This window comes from Littorina saxatilis, linkage group LG3, assembly GCF_037325665.1.
Source record: "Littorina saxatilis isolate snail1 linkage group LG3, US_GU_Lsax_2.0, whole genome shotgun sequence".
In the NCBI taxonomy this organism is placed as follows: Eukaryota; Metazoa; Mollusca; class Gastropoda; order Littorinimorpha; family Littorinidae; genus Littorina; species Littorina saxatilis.
Window position 1 is genome coordinate 40,818,254 of NC_090247.1, and position 19,453 is coordinate 40,837,706.

Consider the following 19,453-nt stretch of genomic DNA (forward strand, 5'->3'; position numbering starts at 1 on the left):
CCTTCTGCATCTCTCTTCAAAGATTTGCTGTATATCTATTTAAAAAATTTTCTATAGCCTTCTAGACAAGATTGGAAGGAAAGCGTGTGAGGGCAAAGGAAGAAAGGAAAAGCCTACAACATGTGTGGTGAAGGGTAGAAAATACAGTGGAACTCCCTTTTAAGACCTTCATAGATCTGAGAAAATCAGGTCTTAAAAAAGAGGGAGTCTTAAAACAGAGGTTAACTTACGGAGGCTATGAGCAGAACATCTGAGAAAGGAGAGTCTTCTTCTTCTTGTCGATCACTAGAAAGGAGAGTCTTAAAACAGAGGTAAACTTACGGAGGCTATGAGCAGAACATCTGAGAAAGGAGAGTCTTAAAACAGAGGTCAACTTACGGAGGCTATGAGCAGAACATCTGAGAAAGGAGAGTCTTAAAACAGAGGTCAACTTACGGAGGCTATGAGCAGAACATCTGAGAAAGGAGAGTCTTAAAACAGAGGTCAACTTACGGAGGCTATGAGCAGAACATCTGAGAAAGGAGGGTCTTAAAACAGTTTTCTCAGCAATGGCTGACAAGGATAAAAAGAAACCACACACTAGACAGGTAGCTGCTGACGTTTCCCCGTCTAAAGTTACGCACAAAGACAAAGTTAAGGGTACTATTGTTTCTGTTCTTGACCCATGTTCTCAAACAACAATGTCTGTTTAGATTTCGGACCCTTTGAGTCCAACCATGCCAGTGCTGAAGGAGGTTAAAAGTAAGGCTACTTCAGCCAAGGTCAAGAAACGCAGTGGTAAAGATAAAGCTTGTGATAGAGAGGATTTTTCTTCCCTTTTCGAGACGTTTTCGGCCCAAATGAGTAATAGGTATGTGCAACAACAGCAGCTTGCTGCGGATTTGCAGGCCACTCGTCGAGAGCTACGCTCGCTCCCGGCTGGAGTGGGCGACGTGGCATTTTAAAATCTTGTCCGTGTTCCGATCCGTAAATTTTAACCAACGCTCTGCCAACATGAAGAGAAGTCAAGAATCGAGTGCCTCGGAAAAAGAAGACAACCCCTCTAAAAAGAAAACTTCAACCAAGCAGAAACTTTGAAAAGTTAATGCTATTTGTGAGTCGGGTTAAGATATGTAATTTAATTGGGGGGGGGGGGGGGGGGGTGGGGGGTGGGGAGGTGTCCTAAAAAGGGGGTTCCACTGTACCATCCAAGGGAGGAGCAGAGATCTGAACCGCCACAGAGCACTTACCGTCTCCTCCTGAGCGGCGGCACAGCCCATGCTGCAGGTGAGGGAGGTCATGTAGGTGACGAAGGAGTGGAGGAGGCTGGCGGGCAGGTTGGCCACGCACCACATGGGGAACATCACCACCAGGTTCTTGAACGTCATGGCCATCCCAAGGTGCTCGTAGTCCTTCAGATCCACACTGGAAAGGAAGAGGAGTGGTAAGAATTGTTTGTTTGTTTGTTTGCTTAACGCCCAGCCGACCACGAAGGGCCATATCAGGGCGGTGCTGCTTTGACATATAACGTGCGCCACACACAAGACAGAAGTCGCAGCACAGGCTTCATGTCTCACCCAGTCACATTATTCTGACACCGGACCAACCAGTCCTAGCACTAACCCCATAATGCCAGACGCCAGGCGGAGCAACCACTAGATTGCCAATTTTAAAGTCTTAGGTATGACCCGGCCGGGGTTCGAACCCACGACCTCCCGATCACGGGGCGGACGCCTTACCACTAGGCCAACCGTGCCGGTTGCTATGTTCTTGAATGCTGTGCCTATAAGTGTGATCGACAAGAAAAAGAAAAGAATGCTGTGCCCTAACCAATATTAATCCAATATGTGTGTATGTTTGTTTGTTTGTTTGTTTGTTGTGTGTGTGTGTGTGTGTGTGTGTGGGGGGGGGGGGTTGTATTGCGGGGAGTATGGATATACAATAATCAGTATGCAAAAATGCCTTATGTTCTTTTTAAAAGCTGGCACAATCTTACAACGTGCATACTAGCAGCCTTAGTGTTTTATATCTCAAGTTGCTAATTTATTTTGACCCCTTTCTTCATTTCCGTGTTTAATTTTGCAATGTTTCTTTACCTGCTGACAAGCTGCAGCAGGCCTTCCACAAACATGTTGAGGTAATGGAGCCTGGCTTTGTCGTCAGTAAAAATCATGCCGTTCAATGAAGCCAGCTGAGAGACACACATCAGGGAGTGATGGGACATTTCTGCATTGTGTCGAACCTTCTTGTGAATCTGTCAGAAGAAAAAAACAAAACTTGTATTTTGAAATGAAAAAAAAGGATGAAAATTTTAAATGAGGATTTCATGATGATCAAAGTTGCTTGTCGTTCTCTCAGGAGCCAGGACACTAGTTCCGCATAACTCTCACTTACTCTATGACACATGTCGAATGCATTTAGAGTGCTTACCTCCCTTTGTTGATAAAATCAACAAACTCATTTCATAGCAGGCTCATCTTGACACTAGACATTAAAGTTAGTGATCAAGGGTCACAATGTAACAACTGTCAACATAACGTTCTTACCCTGAAGAACAATGGAAGCGTGGCGTCTCCAAGTAGAACCTCCCTCCATGCTTCATTGGGTCTCAGAGACACATTGTTGCTTCCAGTGCAAGAACCAGTGGGATACACTCGCGTGTAATCTTCATCAGGTCAAGGAGAATGTGGACAAAATTAGTTTGCAAATTATCCAAGAAAGAATCTGTTTAGACTCAGTAAACCAGGGACACAATCATGCACATAATTATTTCTCTACACATATTCAATTCAATTCTATTTTATTTTCTGAATGTGTAACATACAGAAATGTTTCTATTGGCTCGTACGAGATGAGCCATCGGTCGAAAACAGAGTTGCGTCCCATTTCTTTACAGTATTACACACACACCATTTTTTCTTTCTGGATGCATGTGGAGTAATAACATTCTGCCTGCACATTTTTCAGAGCCAGCTATACCATGTGATGATATTCCCTACTCTTCCTTAGTTCAGGCTTTTACTTTACTCCAGCATACTGTTTCCTGGGGCACCAAGAAAATGACCACAATTCCTGCAGCTCTAGGGTAACACGCCTTCCTTTGTTTTTGTCTTGCCCTGTCAGTCATGAACTGAACATGCACTTGCCCACACATATCACACACACACCTCAAAGCTATTTTGTTTCGACACAGCCACATGAACTGATCCTTATTTTGTAACTTTTTTTTCCAATTTACCCCTCTACAAAGATCAGACTTCAACATCCGTACATGCCCTGTTGGGCAACTCATTAAACGTTTTGACCAAATGTGCTTGCTCTACGTAGTCTTGGCAAGCGGAAATGTTGAACCATCCACACACATACTTCTCTCTTCACACACATACTTCTCTCATTTAAAAGAAGAAAGGATACTGTGCCGAGGCGTGAACTCCCAAGACAGAATCTGCTCAGAGATGGAGAGGACTCTGTTGAGCACGGCCATCACTTCCCGACTCAGCTGGTCACCTGACCCTTCGATCTCATGCAGGACTTGTAGTGAGAACATGAACACTCTCCTCAGGTTGCTTTGCTGGAATCATTAATACAACCATAAGAAAATACAAATAACTAATTAATTGTGCCTGTCTGTTTTAAATTGAATTGACATTCTTTTGTACTTCATTTTACGTTCTAATTTGTAACACCCTGTCCTTCCCCAAAATCAGCTTTCAGAGATTTTGAAAGATCACCCATTAGTCCAAGCATGTCCTAACATAACCATTTACAAAATTTGGATGGAATGTTGTCAGTGGTTGATACTTGGACACAGTGATTTTGTTTGCAAGTTTTGTTTGTACCAATGTCTTCAAAACTAGAGAGAGAAAAAAATTGCTAGCGGTTAACTTGATTTTGATGTCTACGCAAATAACAAGATGAGAAAACTAACTGACAACAACGCAGTAACTCTTCTGTCTTTTCAAATACCTACAACAAAATCATCAACAACACCATAACAACAACAGCAATAAAACGTTGCTTCAGCCTGTGAAAACTGACCTCGAACACATGTTTGCACTTCATGTGGAACTCCCAAGTAAAGCCCACACTACTCATGCGACTGGAGCTGGAGTACTCATTCAGCAACGCCGACAGCATGGAGCACGCCACAAGTTGCTGAAAGCGGACAGGAAACTTTATATAACACCCTTCAAAATCCTGTGATTTATTTACATTCTACCGTACTTTCCGGGTCATAAGGCGCGACTTTTTTCCTCGAGTTTGACCCCTGCGTCTTGTATAACGAAGCGCCTAATCCGTGTATGAAATACGAAAAAAATCAAAGAGACCGCCTGAGTACCAGTCAAACAACTTGTGATAATGCATGTTTCAGCTACTAGGTACTACCCTGGCCAAGTTTCCTCTCAAGACATCAAAGAGACCGCCCCATAGGTTAAACTCGGTCACTGACCCCGGTGCAGGAAGTGTTTCCTCTCTCAGATCTATGACAGGGGAACCACCTCTCATAGCAAAAACTGGGTCATTGACCCCTGGGAAGAAGGTCAGTGTCTAAACAAGGCAACCCACCTGTCACAATGGACCTGCCTTTGATCTCGCGGCACACACAGAGCACACATATTTCCACTCTGTATTCTTCCTTTGATGTGCGGCTTATTTTCATTCTCCGACCGTTTGTTACCGGTATACTTTTTTAATTTTGGTGCGCCCTATCGGCCCCCTGCGCCCAATAGGTGACTGGATTACAATTTTGTTTAAAAAGAGGGGGGTGCGCCTTATGCGCTGTAGCGCCTTGTAACCCGGAAAGTACGGTAACTCATATAACGACCATCAAAATCCTTTGACTTCTTTTCATTCTCTAAAGGTTTTGAAAATCTGTACCCAACCAATTGTTTACTTGGGAACACTGTGAACACCAAATAGTCTGAGCATAAGCTGTGAGGAATGGCGAAGTCCTACACAATGCCATAGTTTAGAATTGATCTACTGGCCAAATGTGCAACTCTTTCCGTTGTTAATAAGAGTGTGTTGAGCAAGACCAGTGCTGTACAGTGGAACCCCTCTTTTAAAACTCTCTTTTATCAGACTGTCTGTTGATAGCCTCTGTAAATGTACCCCCATTTCAAGACTCCCTCCCTTTTAAGACCCGATTTTCTGTGGAGGTCTTAAAAGGGGGGTTCCACTGAATCACAAACTGAAACATTTAGCTCTATTAAATATAGACAACAGAACCTCAAGTCTGCTTCAAGGGCTCTGTCAGACAGTATCCTGTCGGAGATACACTGCAGTCAGCTATTCCAGGTTCAGTGTCCTAGTCTATCCTCGCAAAAGCCAACCAAAGAGTCTGCTCAGATTTCAGTTTAATCATTTTCCTGCTCAAACACACCTTGACGATCACCGGTAGCTAAACGACCCTGGTTTTTTTCCACAAAAAGCAAAATTGAACACATGAAGTATCATCATTTCACACAAAGAGAATATCACTCGTCAAGTCTGGTGGTTACCATAGTAACGTTGCCACTTGCGATGAGCTGTGTGACATCTTGGAAAAGACAGTCACAGCTGTGATTTGTTTCCAGGGTGCCTCGTTTTAATATGACAGCTACTGTTTGCAGAATCTGTTCCCTGACGTAGCTCTGAAGGCTGCAACAAGATAAACATGGGTTAACATTTGAATACCATAAAATAAAAGGAAAAGAAAAATCACGCAGGTGCAGGACGTGACCAATGTTGTTCTATATCTTCAGACACTGACACATAATTTTTTAATCAGACGCATTGTTCGAATCACTGGCCTGTCAACTGCCTAATGGTTTTGACATGAAGGACTCTGGTCTTCAGACAGTGACAGTACAATGTTTTTGTAGCCAGGATATTTGGACTGAAACATATTTTTAAACCAGGTCCAGCTGACTAAAAGTATTGTCCTCTGGGGAGTCTTGAAAAATCGAAAATCATTGAATGTTTAAACTCATGAAGTGACTGACCAAGCACCATAATTACTATATTGTTATTACTAAGATATTATTATTAGTGCACTAGCACTGATTGTTGCATGACAGAGAACACACCCAAGGCGGGAAAGCTCATAAGTAACAGACCAGAAAAAGCATAAACAAAATGAGGAGAACAAAAAAATCTGCCTTTCAAATTGGCTATCCGTGGTATGTTCTTTTTCAAAGAATATTTTATAAAAAGACACACAAAATTCTAACACCAAACACTTTCAACATTTTCCAAGTAGGTGCAACAAACTTACAGATGCTGTTAACAAAAAATGCTCACCTGATGTTTTTGGTTATGAAGCGTAAAAGGAAAGATCGGAGGGATTCAATGTCCTGAGCACCTAACAAAGTCCATTCACGCACAATGGCTTCTTTGATTGTTGTTGCTGCTTGGAACAAAACATAGTCCACACTACTGTTTTCTGCACATACAAAGAATTGTTAAAATCAAAACTTTTATTTTCATACATGTATTAGACTTTCACTTTACAGTGTAAAAGTTTGACTATGGTCAAAAACACAGCTAACTACTGAACTAGTGAAAACTATGACTTGTAATCCTAAAACTTTAATTTTACAATGTACAAAACATACCACTAATGCTGAAATAGGAGACTTTTTTCTGTTTTGAATAATACTTTTTAATAAAAAAAATATTGGAGAACTTTTTCTCTACAAATTTCACATTAAAGTGTGTGTGTGTGTGTGTGTGTGTGTGTGTGTGTGTGTGTGTGTGTGTGTGTGTGTATGTGTGTGTGTGTAGTTTCAAGTGGTTTTCTGTAATAGCAAGGTGTATACACCTAACTTTTATGAAGGTTTCGTGGTTTTAGGGGTGCACAGAACAGTGCATTTTCAGTAGAGTGTTTGCATGTTTTAACCAAGCAAATCTATCACCAATGTCATGAAATCGCAAGTACAGGTGACAGAAAAAGGCAGATCTGCAAAGACAGTATTAGTGAACTACACACCTTCCTTTTTTTATTATTGTAGATAAACAACAACAACAACAAATGTCACAACACTGAGTGTTCCTTCGGCTTCACACTAAAACAAAGTCGGGCATCCAAGTTCTTACTTTATTATTATAATAATTAATATAATTACATTTATAACTGTATCCATACCTAAAATAACCCGGCAGATATTGTAAGGCATCTTGGTCTTGCGGAAATTAAGTATGACATTTTCAGCACCATGTCTCTGTTCAGATGTAACCACCGTGGGCGGTGCCTGCAACAGAAAACGTGTACACAAGACAACAAAATTATAACACTTAGCTTTCTCTCGTTTTCTGGTTCTGCACAAAACAATTCTTTTGTTGAACATGAACATAAGCGTCTAGAATTCGGGACGATGAACACGTACAGTGTTCAGTAACATACCAACAATGAAATTACAAAACTTCGAGTTCGACCTTTGAGTTTGAGAACGTGTCCACTCCAGGAATGCTTAGACTGTGGAGACTGATAACAGAAAATCAGTTCCCCATCTAGCCTGTCTTTTGTGTTATTGTCCGAACTAACGCTAACACAACAGTAGCATACCGTAGAAGAAAACTGTCAACATCTGTTTCACTTTTCCCACATGTGTTCGTATCCAGGACCAAAAATGGCTTGTTGGACACACAAAATAATCTGTTAGGATTCGCTTTATGCTTTCCTAAAGCAATATGTCTCATTCAAGACGTCAAAAACAATTAAAGATAATTATTTTATTCATTTTTAAAACAAAACAACTATGTAGTAACCTTACCAAAGCAATTTGCGAAGCATGTTCTAGTTCTTTCATGACATGGTCGGCCATCTTGTCAACAGACATTGTCTCCCTTGGACTACGTATTGTTAGCATTCTTTCCCCTTGACCTCTAATTTCCACTGATCTAAAACTGAATATATCAGTGCTAATTTCACAGATCGGCAGTGACTAATCTGTCTGAGAAGTACATGTAAAGATTAAGTTTAAATGTTGGATTTTTAGAGAACCGGTTGCTGGTTTTTCAAAATGAATTTGAATTGGTGATCGACAAGAAGAAGAAGAAGAATTTGAATTGAATTTGTTTAAACAACGGACGTAAAGAATGGCAGAAAAAAAAGAAGGTAGAAAGAATTAAGTGCATAGGTGCGGGGAAAAAATCAATGCGCACTGATTGCAATGCATAATAAATGTAAGAGGTTCACATTTACATGTGTACATAATACGTAGAGGTTACATGCCGAGTCTCACGATTTTTTTACATATTTAGATATGATATGATATGATATGATATGATATGTTGACAGACTGGTACTTAGGCTGTTGAGCCTTTGTCTGATCTTTTGATCAGTTGCTATCCTAGCCTAACTTTGAGCTAGGTAACCTACACGATCTTTTGACCGCTCTTTTGATGGATGTAAGCATATTCAGTCGCGATCGTCGATAATGATTTTTCATGGTGTTGTGTAATTTTTAAATTACAAAGGAAATTGATATGAAAGACAGTTTCAAGCGAGCTATTTTTCGCGGCTGTATTTACTGTGCAAACAACTCTAAATATGGCAAAAGTGTCACGTGATAATCGTTTGGTTTCGGCGCTCGCTGGAGCAGACGATTTTTTGACAGTGATGCAACCATATATTACGGTCTCCTTCCGGCAGCAGTCCCAACATTTCGACTTGTTTTGACCTTAGAACGATGTCTTTATCATAACTGTGAAGAACAGAACGGAGATCACTGTCGAAGTCGGCCAATCTGCAATAATTTTCGTCTCGCGAACACTGCTCACGAACAACAAATGGGAGATAACTCTGTATTCTTGTTTTGATAGATTCGCGTAGGACTCAGTTTAGCGTCCCGTGGTCAGACTGAGGGACTAAAGCGACAGCGTGGAGCGATGATGATCAGAATGGCTCGTTATTTGTTTGGTTGCTGGGTGTTTATCGAAAAATAACTAGCTCTACAAGTTTACAGAGGTAAAGAAGCAGAGGGGGGAATACTGTTTAAATGTTGAGATGTATTTTTATTTATTCCAGTGGTGCAGTCACTATGTAAAGAGAGTCCGTTAAATCAAAATGTTGATTATCTCCCCTGCACTACTCCTACGATCTATATCTCTGCGTTAGAGGATAACTCTGGTGTGACCAGTGTGCTTGTCTTCCCCTGCCACTGAAAACGTCTGTCTTGTGTAGGGATACAAAATTTCTAATCAATAATGCAATTTTTGTATTAAACATTTAAAGTTTAGTATTTTGGAATCTTCTCCTATGTTATTAATGAATATTTATAGTATTTTGAGGTACTGAAAGGAGTTGAGTGCAAAGAACTAGTCAAGTTTCGTCTGGCTACACGATAAGACAGTGCTTATCCTGCAATTCTGCAACTTTTCCCCCCATTTTCGGCCACTTTTTCCCTTTGACTCCAAGAGAGGAGCATGGTTTTAGAGATGTAGTCAACCGCTTTGTATTGTGCCTTGTAGCCACCGGCTTCGGTCGGTAGGCGAAGTGGAGGAGAGAAGAAGATCGAGATAGACACAGGAATAAAGTTTGCCATGCCAGTATTCTGCTGTTCAGTGTCACAATGTCATATGTTGTGTCCGTGAGAGATTGAGTCCAGAGTGAGTCCGTAACACATCAACATCAAGAGAACTGAAACAAAACATTCTTTTCCGAACCTTCTACATAAGTATATATAGGCTTATAGATTTACCTTTCACATAAGTGAGTACTAACAAATATATATCACATTTGGCACTGATAAGAAAGACATTGAGGATTTCTGCTTTTCCTCTTCAGCAACCACATCAGTGATGATCATCAGGTGTTCGGTTGTTTTTTCCGAGGCTATTATTTCGTGTTTTTATTATTATAATTCATGTGCCTCACAACCACTGATTGACCCTGAATATTTGGTGTCATTTATGTAATTGATTTGACAAATTGATCATAAAAGCCGCAAGATTTGGTGAGAAGTCGATACTGCCTTGTCATTATATTAATATTTTTGTAACTACCTAGTGCGTACCTACGTACTAACCTGCGTAATATGACGTAAGTGAGAGTAGCACACGTCGCCATAGATAGCAGAATCTGTACCTGTCGCCTGCTCAAACAAGCCTCAGTGAAACATATATATATATAGATTACCTCTTCAGCATCACATTAATCTCTGTTCTCTTCATCCTCTTTTGGCTTAGCTAACCCTTTGGGTGAGACTGAATGATTTCAGTGGCATCTCAGTCGTCACCATTCACTGGTTTATAATGCATGCGTAACATACACACACAAACATACAAACACTTCACACACACACAAACACACACACACACTGACACACACACACACACAAACACACACACACACTGACACACACACACACACACACACACACACACACACACATTAATAAGATAAATAATGATCTCCTACCTTATAAGTCAACATCGTCTTACTAGCTAAGACACCTGATCATTCACTGAAAGTCGGCTGCATTTCCAACTCCAAACATTCAGTTTTTCGTCGCCTTGCTTTCCTAGCAGAGTTGTCATCACACTGTACGTAGTCCTTCTTCTTAGACGCTGCCTGCCAACATGTTAATGAGATACGATAAGTGAAATCTCTGGTATAAAAAGCGAAACAAAGGATAATCACTGTCTGAAAGTCGATGGAAAAACCGTCCAGACACGTAAAGCCCGCTTGAGCAAATCAGTACAACCAAACGCCTGAATTAACGTGGGAGTAAAACACCAAGAACTGAAAATCAAAAGCGAATCGTTTCCAGTCTCCACTGAAACACACACCCCCCCCCCCCCCCCCCCCACCCCCACGAGCAAAAGGAAACCCGAGGTGCTATATAATATGACTAAAAACTGTAGGCAGTTCGATCACGTAATTGTCCAGTCGGGGCGGTATCCTGATAAATTTAATATCCTTTGTTCAGTCAAAATATAAATAACTAAGTTTCTTGGGGGACGTAGCGCAGTGGTTAGCGCATCGGGCTGCGGGCCGGGAGGTCGTGGGTTCGAATCCCATCAGGGTCATGTGGGTTTTTCGGGCTACGGTCGGCTCCTACCCAGAGTGGAAGTGCTATGGTTCCTATGGGAAGGCTGGAATCACACAGCCGAGTGTCATTCACTTAACGAATGCGACTTTGAGGGTGCTCAGGTTCTGTATACCTGACCAACACCGCAGGTGCTGCAGTTCTCGGGCCTGGTTGACACCAGGATATATTATGACAGTAAGCGTAGAGTGCTGCCCTGTCACGTAGTCTCAAACCAAATTGGAAATCCATAGCATCATCATTATAATCATCCTCATCTCATTAATCATCCAAAATTATAAAATGTCCTTGCTCTTGTGGCCCTTCATGCCCGGAGCTCTCATGGTGACCTTGGTCTCATTGTTCCTGTTCCATCCTTCCCTGAATAGTACTTCTGCTGTCAGTCTTCAACGTGTGACGTTCTGGGGGGTCGACGGAGGGACGTGGTGGCGGTCTGCTCTCTGGAGGGGACGCTCACTTAGTCTGGCTCCGCGACTTAGCAGTCAATGTCGTTAGTAGGGGGCATAGTAGGTAGTGGGCTGAGTCTGTTAGCTCGGGACAGACCCACTACTGAACACCGTCGAAATGACTCAGCAGAAGTGCAGTGTCAACTTCCGAGGGTAGCCTACCGCAACGACCCGACATCCCTCCCTGGAGCGTCTGTAAAATCGACAGGTCTGGCAGCGGAACGAAATTCAGATGTGGATGGAGCAGCGAATACAGGGACGGGGCGGCGTGAGAGAATACCGGAACAAGGAACAGGTGTAAGGACAACAAAACAAAACAACAACAAAAAAGTTTCTTGGGGGAAATAGTCTGAGATTTCTTCAGTCAAAATATAAAACACCACATTATCTTTTTGAATGAAAACAACTCAGTGTTTTTATGAGAATATTCTTCGATTTGGTTCCCACAGCAGTGAAAAACACACGCACGCACGCACACGACATCCACGCACACATACACACACAAAATAAAAACAAATCAAATTGAATATCCTTTGTTCAAGCGTCCATAGTGAACCCTCGGACTAGTGAACCCTCGGACTAGTGAACCCTCGGACTAGTGGACCCTCGGACTAGTGAACCCTCGGACTAGTGAACCCTCGGACTAGTGAACCCCTCTCGCACATACATCAACCTGCTTTGAGCTGACCGTCGTAACGCGTGTGACACCCTCTTTCCGTCACTACAACATTCCTTCACTGAACCGATCTCTTTCAGTGATTTCTTCGTCATTTCTCCCCCCCCCCCTCCCCCCCCCCCCCCCCCCCCCCCCACACTACCTCAGTCCCACCGTTACTGCATTCCCCTGTAACTTGTTTACCAGGACTCGGTGATCGCGGGTTCGTTGACCGGAAAGATCGCTTGGTATGCCTGTTCGAACGAGAGCCGACAGAGTGTAGTAACATTTCTATGACACAACATTATGACACAACACCCTAACAGAAAGAAGACACACGCGCACATGCAAAAACACAAGCACGCGCTTTACACGCTTGCGTGCGCACACACGCGCACAACTGAACACACACACACGTCCTCACCCCCCCCCCCCCCTCCCACACACGCACACACACACACGTGCGCGTTCGTGTTCAGTTTTCATCTTTTGATCTTTGATCACAAAATGCTAAAATCAGTCGAGTTTTTTGTGTGCCAACAGTATCCAGCACGTCACTGTCCAAAGTGTGTTGTGCGACTTATGTCCCTTTGCCCAAAGTCTGGGCAACCCCTGTACCCCTGCCTCATTTCAAAAAGCCCTCCCATACTATCAGAATGCTCCCATACACCAAGACTGGGTTCAGCCCTGCGTGGGTTGCAACTCCCAAGTAGCCTACACTCGTGTTTTGCACGACTAGGCGGCTTCAGTCTACGTGTATAGTCGAGGTTTTTTCTCCGCAGTCATATTCCGCCGGTTCCATACACGTGTTGCTGTGACCTATCGAATCCTGTCGGGTTAAAACCCGGGAACATGCCTCTAATGGCTTGCCGTGAGGGCGTAAAACTTGAATTGCTCTCTCTCTTGTGTACACAAGTCAAGTCAAGTCAAGTCAAGTATTTTATTGTTTTGGGCCCAGAGGGCTTTGAAACAAAGATATAATTTTAACAAAAAAAGGTAACAAATCAGACAGTTAATAAATGTATACAAATTGAGCGGACAAATACAACAATACTATACAACCCAAAAAAAATTGTCAATATACACTTCCATACATACAAACAAAAATAAAAGAAAAATAGGTTTAACAAAATCAGGTAAGAGATCAGACAGATAATATATATACATTAAGCGGACAACGATAATATACAGCCGAAATAAATTAGCAATACCATTATGCCATGCATCTTTTATAAAAACACAAAACAAAACAAAAGCATATATTACATACATATACATACCAATAAAGAAACTAGATATAACGCTAACATACTAAAATCATAACGTGGGCTACAAATCTTGCTAGCTTCATTAGTTTTATCTTAGATAACGAAGGGGGATAAGGCTCTGACATGTTTGCACATCACTTGACTCGGACCTGGGAGAAATATCAGCCCTTTATTCATCACTGAGGCGCAGCCGGCGATTCGAACCCCGAACCTTCCACACTGAGGGACTGGCGGGCGTAGCAACGGGCCACTGAGCCGTACAGCGCCCGTCTGAATCTTGTGCAATACAAACGGCCGGTGGGACTGATCGGCTGAAGATAGTAACATGTCCGGTATGTCCACTCAAACACCGCGCTCTAGCCAGAGGCGTTCCACTTTTCAACACGGCATTTCTGTAACGAGTTTTGAATACTTTGTGATATAGTACTTACTTCTGCATTGTATTCGCAAAAGAGACACACATTTGAACACAATGTACGCTTTTTTTTTACCAGTAGAACTATGTCCTCTGACACAAAGAGTTCAAAACTTGTTAGAGAAATGTGTTCAGATAGTGCGGTGCAAATACCGGACACTGATCTCCTTCGATGTCCAGAACCCCTACCGGTACCCCCCCCCCCCCACCCCCCACATGGTGTGTCTATTATGGAAGAGTGTATTTTGGATCTTATAGAAAACGTTGGTGCTTTGCCCTTTATTTTGTTTGGAGATTTGAATGCAAGAACAGGTTCTCGGAATGCACGTGAAATGCAGTGTTTTTATGATGCAGATTACTTCAGTGTGTTCCCGTCACAGAACACTGAAGTCGAGGAAGGAGACGATTGTTTTGAAGTATGCGTGCGTGTGTCGAAAGATAAAAGAGTAGGATGTTCTTGTTTTTGTTTACTCTCTCTCTCTCTCTCTCTCTCTCTCTCTCTCTCTCACCGGCAAAGTGTTTGAACTGTCTTATTTGGATAATCTCTTCTGTGCTAAGCTAATTTTTTTTTGTTTAGGCCTCACACCACCAATCCCCAGAAAATCTCTGTCGATCAACGAAACGACCACTTTCCCGTCGTCAGTCATGATCGAAGTCATTCAATTTTCTCGTCTTCATTTCGTTTGACCAAGTGCAAGAAATCGACACTTCAAGGCTAGAGCAAAACGTCGCACAGAGAATGAACACAGCCGTGCATGCACAAGGAGATCGTTCAAAGTATTAGTGTCTCCTCTTTGAACTGATCATTTGTCCGTCAGTTTAGGGCGTATAATGTTTTGCGATGTTTGGTCTTCAGCTTACACCTTTAGATTGTTTGTTTTCCCCGTTTAGTCATTGCTCAGTCAAGACTGTTTGGTTAGGTAAGTGCATTCATGAATCCGGCAGGTTTCAGGTTTCGTTGTGGGAGGGGAATAATTCGTGCCTTTATTGGTGTTTTGGACTACTTTCTACTTTCGATCAGAATGGACTGTTGCATCCTGACCTCAGGTCAAAATGAGTTTGGCTCATTCTATCCCTGACAGGATGCCTTGATTTTCCTTGTCTGGCGAGGAAATCGATTTGTTTTACATATTTAGATCTTTTCGTAATGTGTTATGGATGTAAGCAGATTCGCGATCGTCGATAATGATTTTTCATGGTGTTGTGTAATTTTTAAATTACAAAGGAATTGATATGTAAGACAGTTTCAAGCGAGCTATTTTTCGCGGCTTTATTTACTGTGCAAACAACTCTAAATATGGCATAAGTGTCATGTGATAATCAACCGTTTGGTTTCGGCGCTCGCTGGAGCAGACGATTTTTTTGACAGTGATGCAACCATATATTACGGTCTCCTTCCGGCAGCAGTCCCAAAATGTCGACTTGTTTTGACCTTAGAACGATGTCTTTATCATAACTGTGAAGAACAGAACGGAGATCACTGTCGAAGTCGGCCAATCTGCAATCCTTTTCGTCTCGGCGATGACTGCTCGCGAACAACATATGGGAGATAACTCTGTATTCTTGTTTTGATAGATTCGCGTAGGACTTTAGCGTCCGGTCAGAGAGATAACTGGCGATAGCCGTGGAGCGACGATGATCAGAATGGGACTGTTGGAGCTACAGTCAAGTGGGCCCTGTTTTCCCACAGAAGTGGGTGAGAGAGAGAGAGAGAGAGACAATGACAATGACAATGACAATGACAATGACAATTCTTTATTTTACGAGGGTAACAGAATAAGCATTGGTATACTTTTTTGCATCTGGCCCTCGCCCTAAAGAGGGACTAAATCTACTATAATAACTACTACTACATACTTACATAATTAGTAAAACAGTATAAGTTTATGTACATAAGTGCATTATATGAAACATTGTAGTTTATAAATGTTCATGACAAGGTGCAAAGTAAAAATTTGCAAGTCAATTAGAGTCAGAATACTATATGCAATAGTACATCAACTCTGTAAGACAATGGATATTATGCAGAACATCATAATTTCGTGAACAAAACAATAAATCAAAAGTGAGTGACTGTGTCCCAAAGGACATAACAATCAAGAATATACTATTTTCATTAAATGGGATATATATTTGTTTTTGAAAGAATCTGTGCTGGTAGCTTCCCGTAAGGCATTCGGAAGAGCGTTCCAGAGACGGCCACCTGAATAAACTAGACTAGACTTAAATAAGTCTATCCTAGGAAGAGGAGTGTTAAATTTCATAAGGTGGTGTGAATTCTTCAAAGAGAACTTTGAACAAATGGTTTGGGGTAGAGTTTCGGATATGATTTTATGCATAAAGATTCCTTTGTTAAAAAGCAGTCTTGACTTTAGAGGTAAGATCCCTAAATGTATGTAGTCTAACTCTGTGAGGGTAGTGTGCTTTAGTAATACTACTTTTAGCGCTCTTTTATGTAATCTGCTGAGTGGTTTTAAGGAATTTTCACTTGCGGAGTCCCATAGAGTGGATGCGTAATCAATAACAGATTGAATATGAGCAATGAAGAATAACTTTCTGGTTTGGCAGTTCAGGAAGTGTTTAATTCTAGATAAGAGATACACTTTCTTAGACACCACTTTACTAAGTTGCTCTATGTGGGTTGACCAAGACAAGTTGTTATCGATATTAACACCCAGCAGTTTGTGATGGTCGACTTTTTCCACTATTTCACCATCTATCATTAAAGCAGGACCAGCTGAACAAATATTCTGGCGTTTTTGTCTTGTTGTTATGACCATATATTTGGTTTTCTTTGGGTTAAGAGACATATGGTTTAGTTCAGTCCACTCTGTCAACTGGTTTAAACTCCTTTGAAGTGATTCTGATAAGCGAGTTACATTTGTGTTGCTGGAGTGAATTGTGGTGTCATCTGCAAAAAGTTCACATACATTTTGAATATGTAGGGGAAGGTCATTAATGTATATAGAGAAGAGGAGGGGTCCTAAAACCGATCCTTGTGGTACACCGTATTTTACTTCTTGCATGCTCGACGCCGAGGCGTTTGTTAGTACAGTCTGTTGTCTGCCGGTGAGAAATGAACTAATAAGTTTGACAGTTTCGATTCCGACGCCATACAATGCAAATTTTCTCAGTAATAACGTGTGATCAATAACGTCAAAGGCTTTAGCAAAATCAACAAAAATGGCACCACAGAGAGAGAGAGAGAGAGAGAGAGAGAGAGAGAGAGAGAGAGAGAGAGAGAGAGAGAGAGAGATCGCGCGCGCAGGCGTGCGTGCGTGTGTGCCAGTGTGTTTGTGTGCGTAAGCGTGTTTGTGTATACATGTGTGTGTATGGATGTGCGGACATGTGTGATTTTTTTAAATGAATTTAGTAACACGCACAGCACCATCACCACGATCTGCAATTGTAGAAATCAAATACAGTAGAAACAAATTCACAGAAAGAAGAATATGTAATCCGGTCAGTAACCTTATGATAAAAATCAGTGGAGAAAATGTGTAGACCACGAAAAAAGGGAATCAAAAGTGCACTTGAGAGTTTAATTTTTGGACACTGAATCACATTCCAGCACAAAGCGAACAGGATTTTCAACAGCAGGTTAAATAAAACGCCAATTTCAAATCCAATGTCTTTTTCTGTGTGTGTGCTTTTTTTTCTCCTTCTGTTTTCTTGTGTCGTTTTTCAAGCGCTCTGTTGTGTAAATGTTTATGTATGCATGATTTTTTTGTCCATTCACTGACAATTTCCTTTTCCTTTTCCTTTTGGTGATTGCACAATTCACAATCAAGAAAAGGGGTTGGTTGTTTTTTTCAATCGTGAGGTGTCAAGCTTAATATCGCCTGTGCGCTTTCACCAACCTCCATTCCACTCCTATTTCCCCCCCCCCCCTCCCCCTCATTTTCCCTCGTCTCCCCATCAACCCCTACTTCCACCACCAACACCACTTACATACCGTCGTTTACCTCGACTACTGTGAACCCTTTTGCAAAATCATATGCATGTCCCTTATGGGTTACTGACGGTTTTTTTTCTGTGGACACTACTTCTTTATTATTCCGTAACGGCACTTTAAGGTACGGCGAAGAGGTGAAGATTTTGAATAACATAAAGACTGTACATGAAAAAGGGGTAGGGAGTGGAGTATTGAAAGTTATAGGGTGCAAAGAAGGAAAATCGGCCTATATAAAGTGTGATATATCTGAAAAAAATGCAGGAGCTCAGATGGCAAACAAATGGACTTACTTTGACTTCTGGCATGAAATCCTTCCAGGAAATCCAAGTGAGAAATCCCCCCCCCCCCCCCCCCCCCCAAAATGTGACCTTTCACTATGGCTATGTGACGCTATATTAAAGCTCAGGCAATATTCCGATACTTGAGAATGTTGTCTCACTCCTCACAGTGATATTTGCTGCCCGTGAGCGATTACCGCGTGCCTATTTTAGTTTAATTCGTCCTACATTTTAGCCAGCATTGAAAGCAGTTGAACTCATAATTGGCTTTCATTTGCTAGAGGACGGATTTGGTTTCCAAAAATCCAACCCGCAGTTTAGTTTGCTGCTCAGTCGACACAGAAAGAAACAAGTCGCGTAAGGCGAAATTACTACATTTAGTCAAGCTGACAGAACCGAAGGTGCGCATGGTAACGAGGGTTTGGTCTATGACACCTAGAGGATGCCGTTCAGGGCGAATATGTAATATCTTATAGAAGATGAGACAATCTGGCTGGTTTTGAACTTTTTATTGTGTTTTATTAATTGTATTTATCTACTCTCTACTCGTTTCGGTTTTGTTTGTTTTCTCTTGGAGCGCTGTCACAACTGGAAAAGCAATACTTTAAATTCCAACATGGTTTATACCTGGAAGCAATTCATGGTCTCAAAATTGGACAGATTAGAACCTCATACAGAATAGGACTTTGCCTGTAAGTGCAATGCATATCCTACAATGATTTGCCTTTCTGTGTCAAAGCCACTGCAGTTATCAATGACTCAGTTTTGTTGACTGAATGTAAAATTGGGGAAAGGCTGAAAGCGTCATGACGTTCAAAAGAAATCACGGAATGAATAACAGCTGTGTTACATTGAACATTAATAAAAAACAAGTCGCGTAAGGCGAAAATACAATATTTAGTCAAGTAGCTGTCGAACTCACAGAATGAAACTGAACGCAATGCCATTTTTCAGCAAGACCGTATACTCGTAGCATCGTCAGTCCACCGCTCATGGCAAAGGCAGTGAAATTGACAAGAAGAGCGGGGTAGTAGTTGCGCTAAGAAGGATAGCACGCTTTTCTGTACCTCTCTTTGTTTTAACTTTCTGAGCGTGTTTTTAATCCAAACATATCATATCTATATGTTTTTGGAATCAGGAACCGACAAGGAATAAGATGAAAGTGTTTTTAAATTGATTTGGACAATTTAATTTTGATAATAATTTTTATATATTTAATTTTCAGAGCTTGTTTTTAATCCGAATATAACATATTTATATGTTTTTGGAATCAGCAAATGACGGAGAATAAGATAAACGTAAATTTGGATCGTTTTATAAATTTTTATTTTTTTTTACAATTTTCAGATTTTTAATTACCAAAGTCATTAATTAATTTTTAAGCCACCAAGCTGAAATGCAATACCGAAGTCCGGGCTTCGTCG

At 41.5% G+C, this 19,453-nt stretch overlaps 1 protein-coding gene across 1 annotated transcript in view; it reads right to left on the reverse strand.

Moving 5' to 3' along the window:
* The window catches only part of LOC138962354 (exportin-4-like), a 33,750-nt gene extending 25,929 nt beyond the window's left edge, over positions 1-7,821 (reverse strand). Inside the window, exons 1-9 of the mRNA XM_070334141.1 lie at positions 7,734-7,821; positions 7,106-7,211; positions 6,262-6,403; positions 5,481-5,619; positions 4,018-4,134; positions 3,394-3,550; positions 2,526-2,644; positions 2,076-2,233; positions 1,230-1,404 (exon numbers count right to left, since the gene is read on the reverse strand). Coding sequence (XP_070190242.1) covers positions 1,230-1,404; positions 2,076-2,233; positions 2,526-2,644; positions 3,394-3,550; positions 4,018-4,134; positions 5,481-5,619; positions 6,262-6,403; positions 7,106-7,211; positions 7,734-7,799 — 1,179 coding nt within the window. The 5' untranslated portion in view covers positions 7,800-7,821. The remainder of the gene's footprint in view (positions 1-1,229; positions 1,405-2,075; positions 2,234-2,525; positions 2,645-3,393; positions 3,551-4,017; positions 4,135-5,480; positions 5,620-6,261; positions 6,404-7,105; positions 7,212-7,733) is intronic.
* Between the last annotated feature and the right edge of the window lie 11,632 nt (positions 7,822-19,453).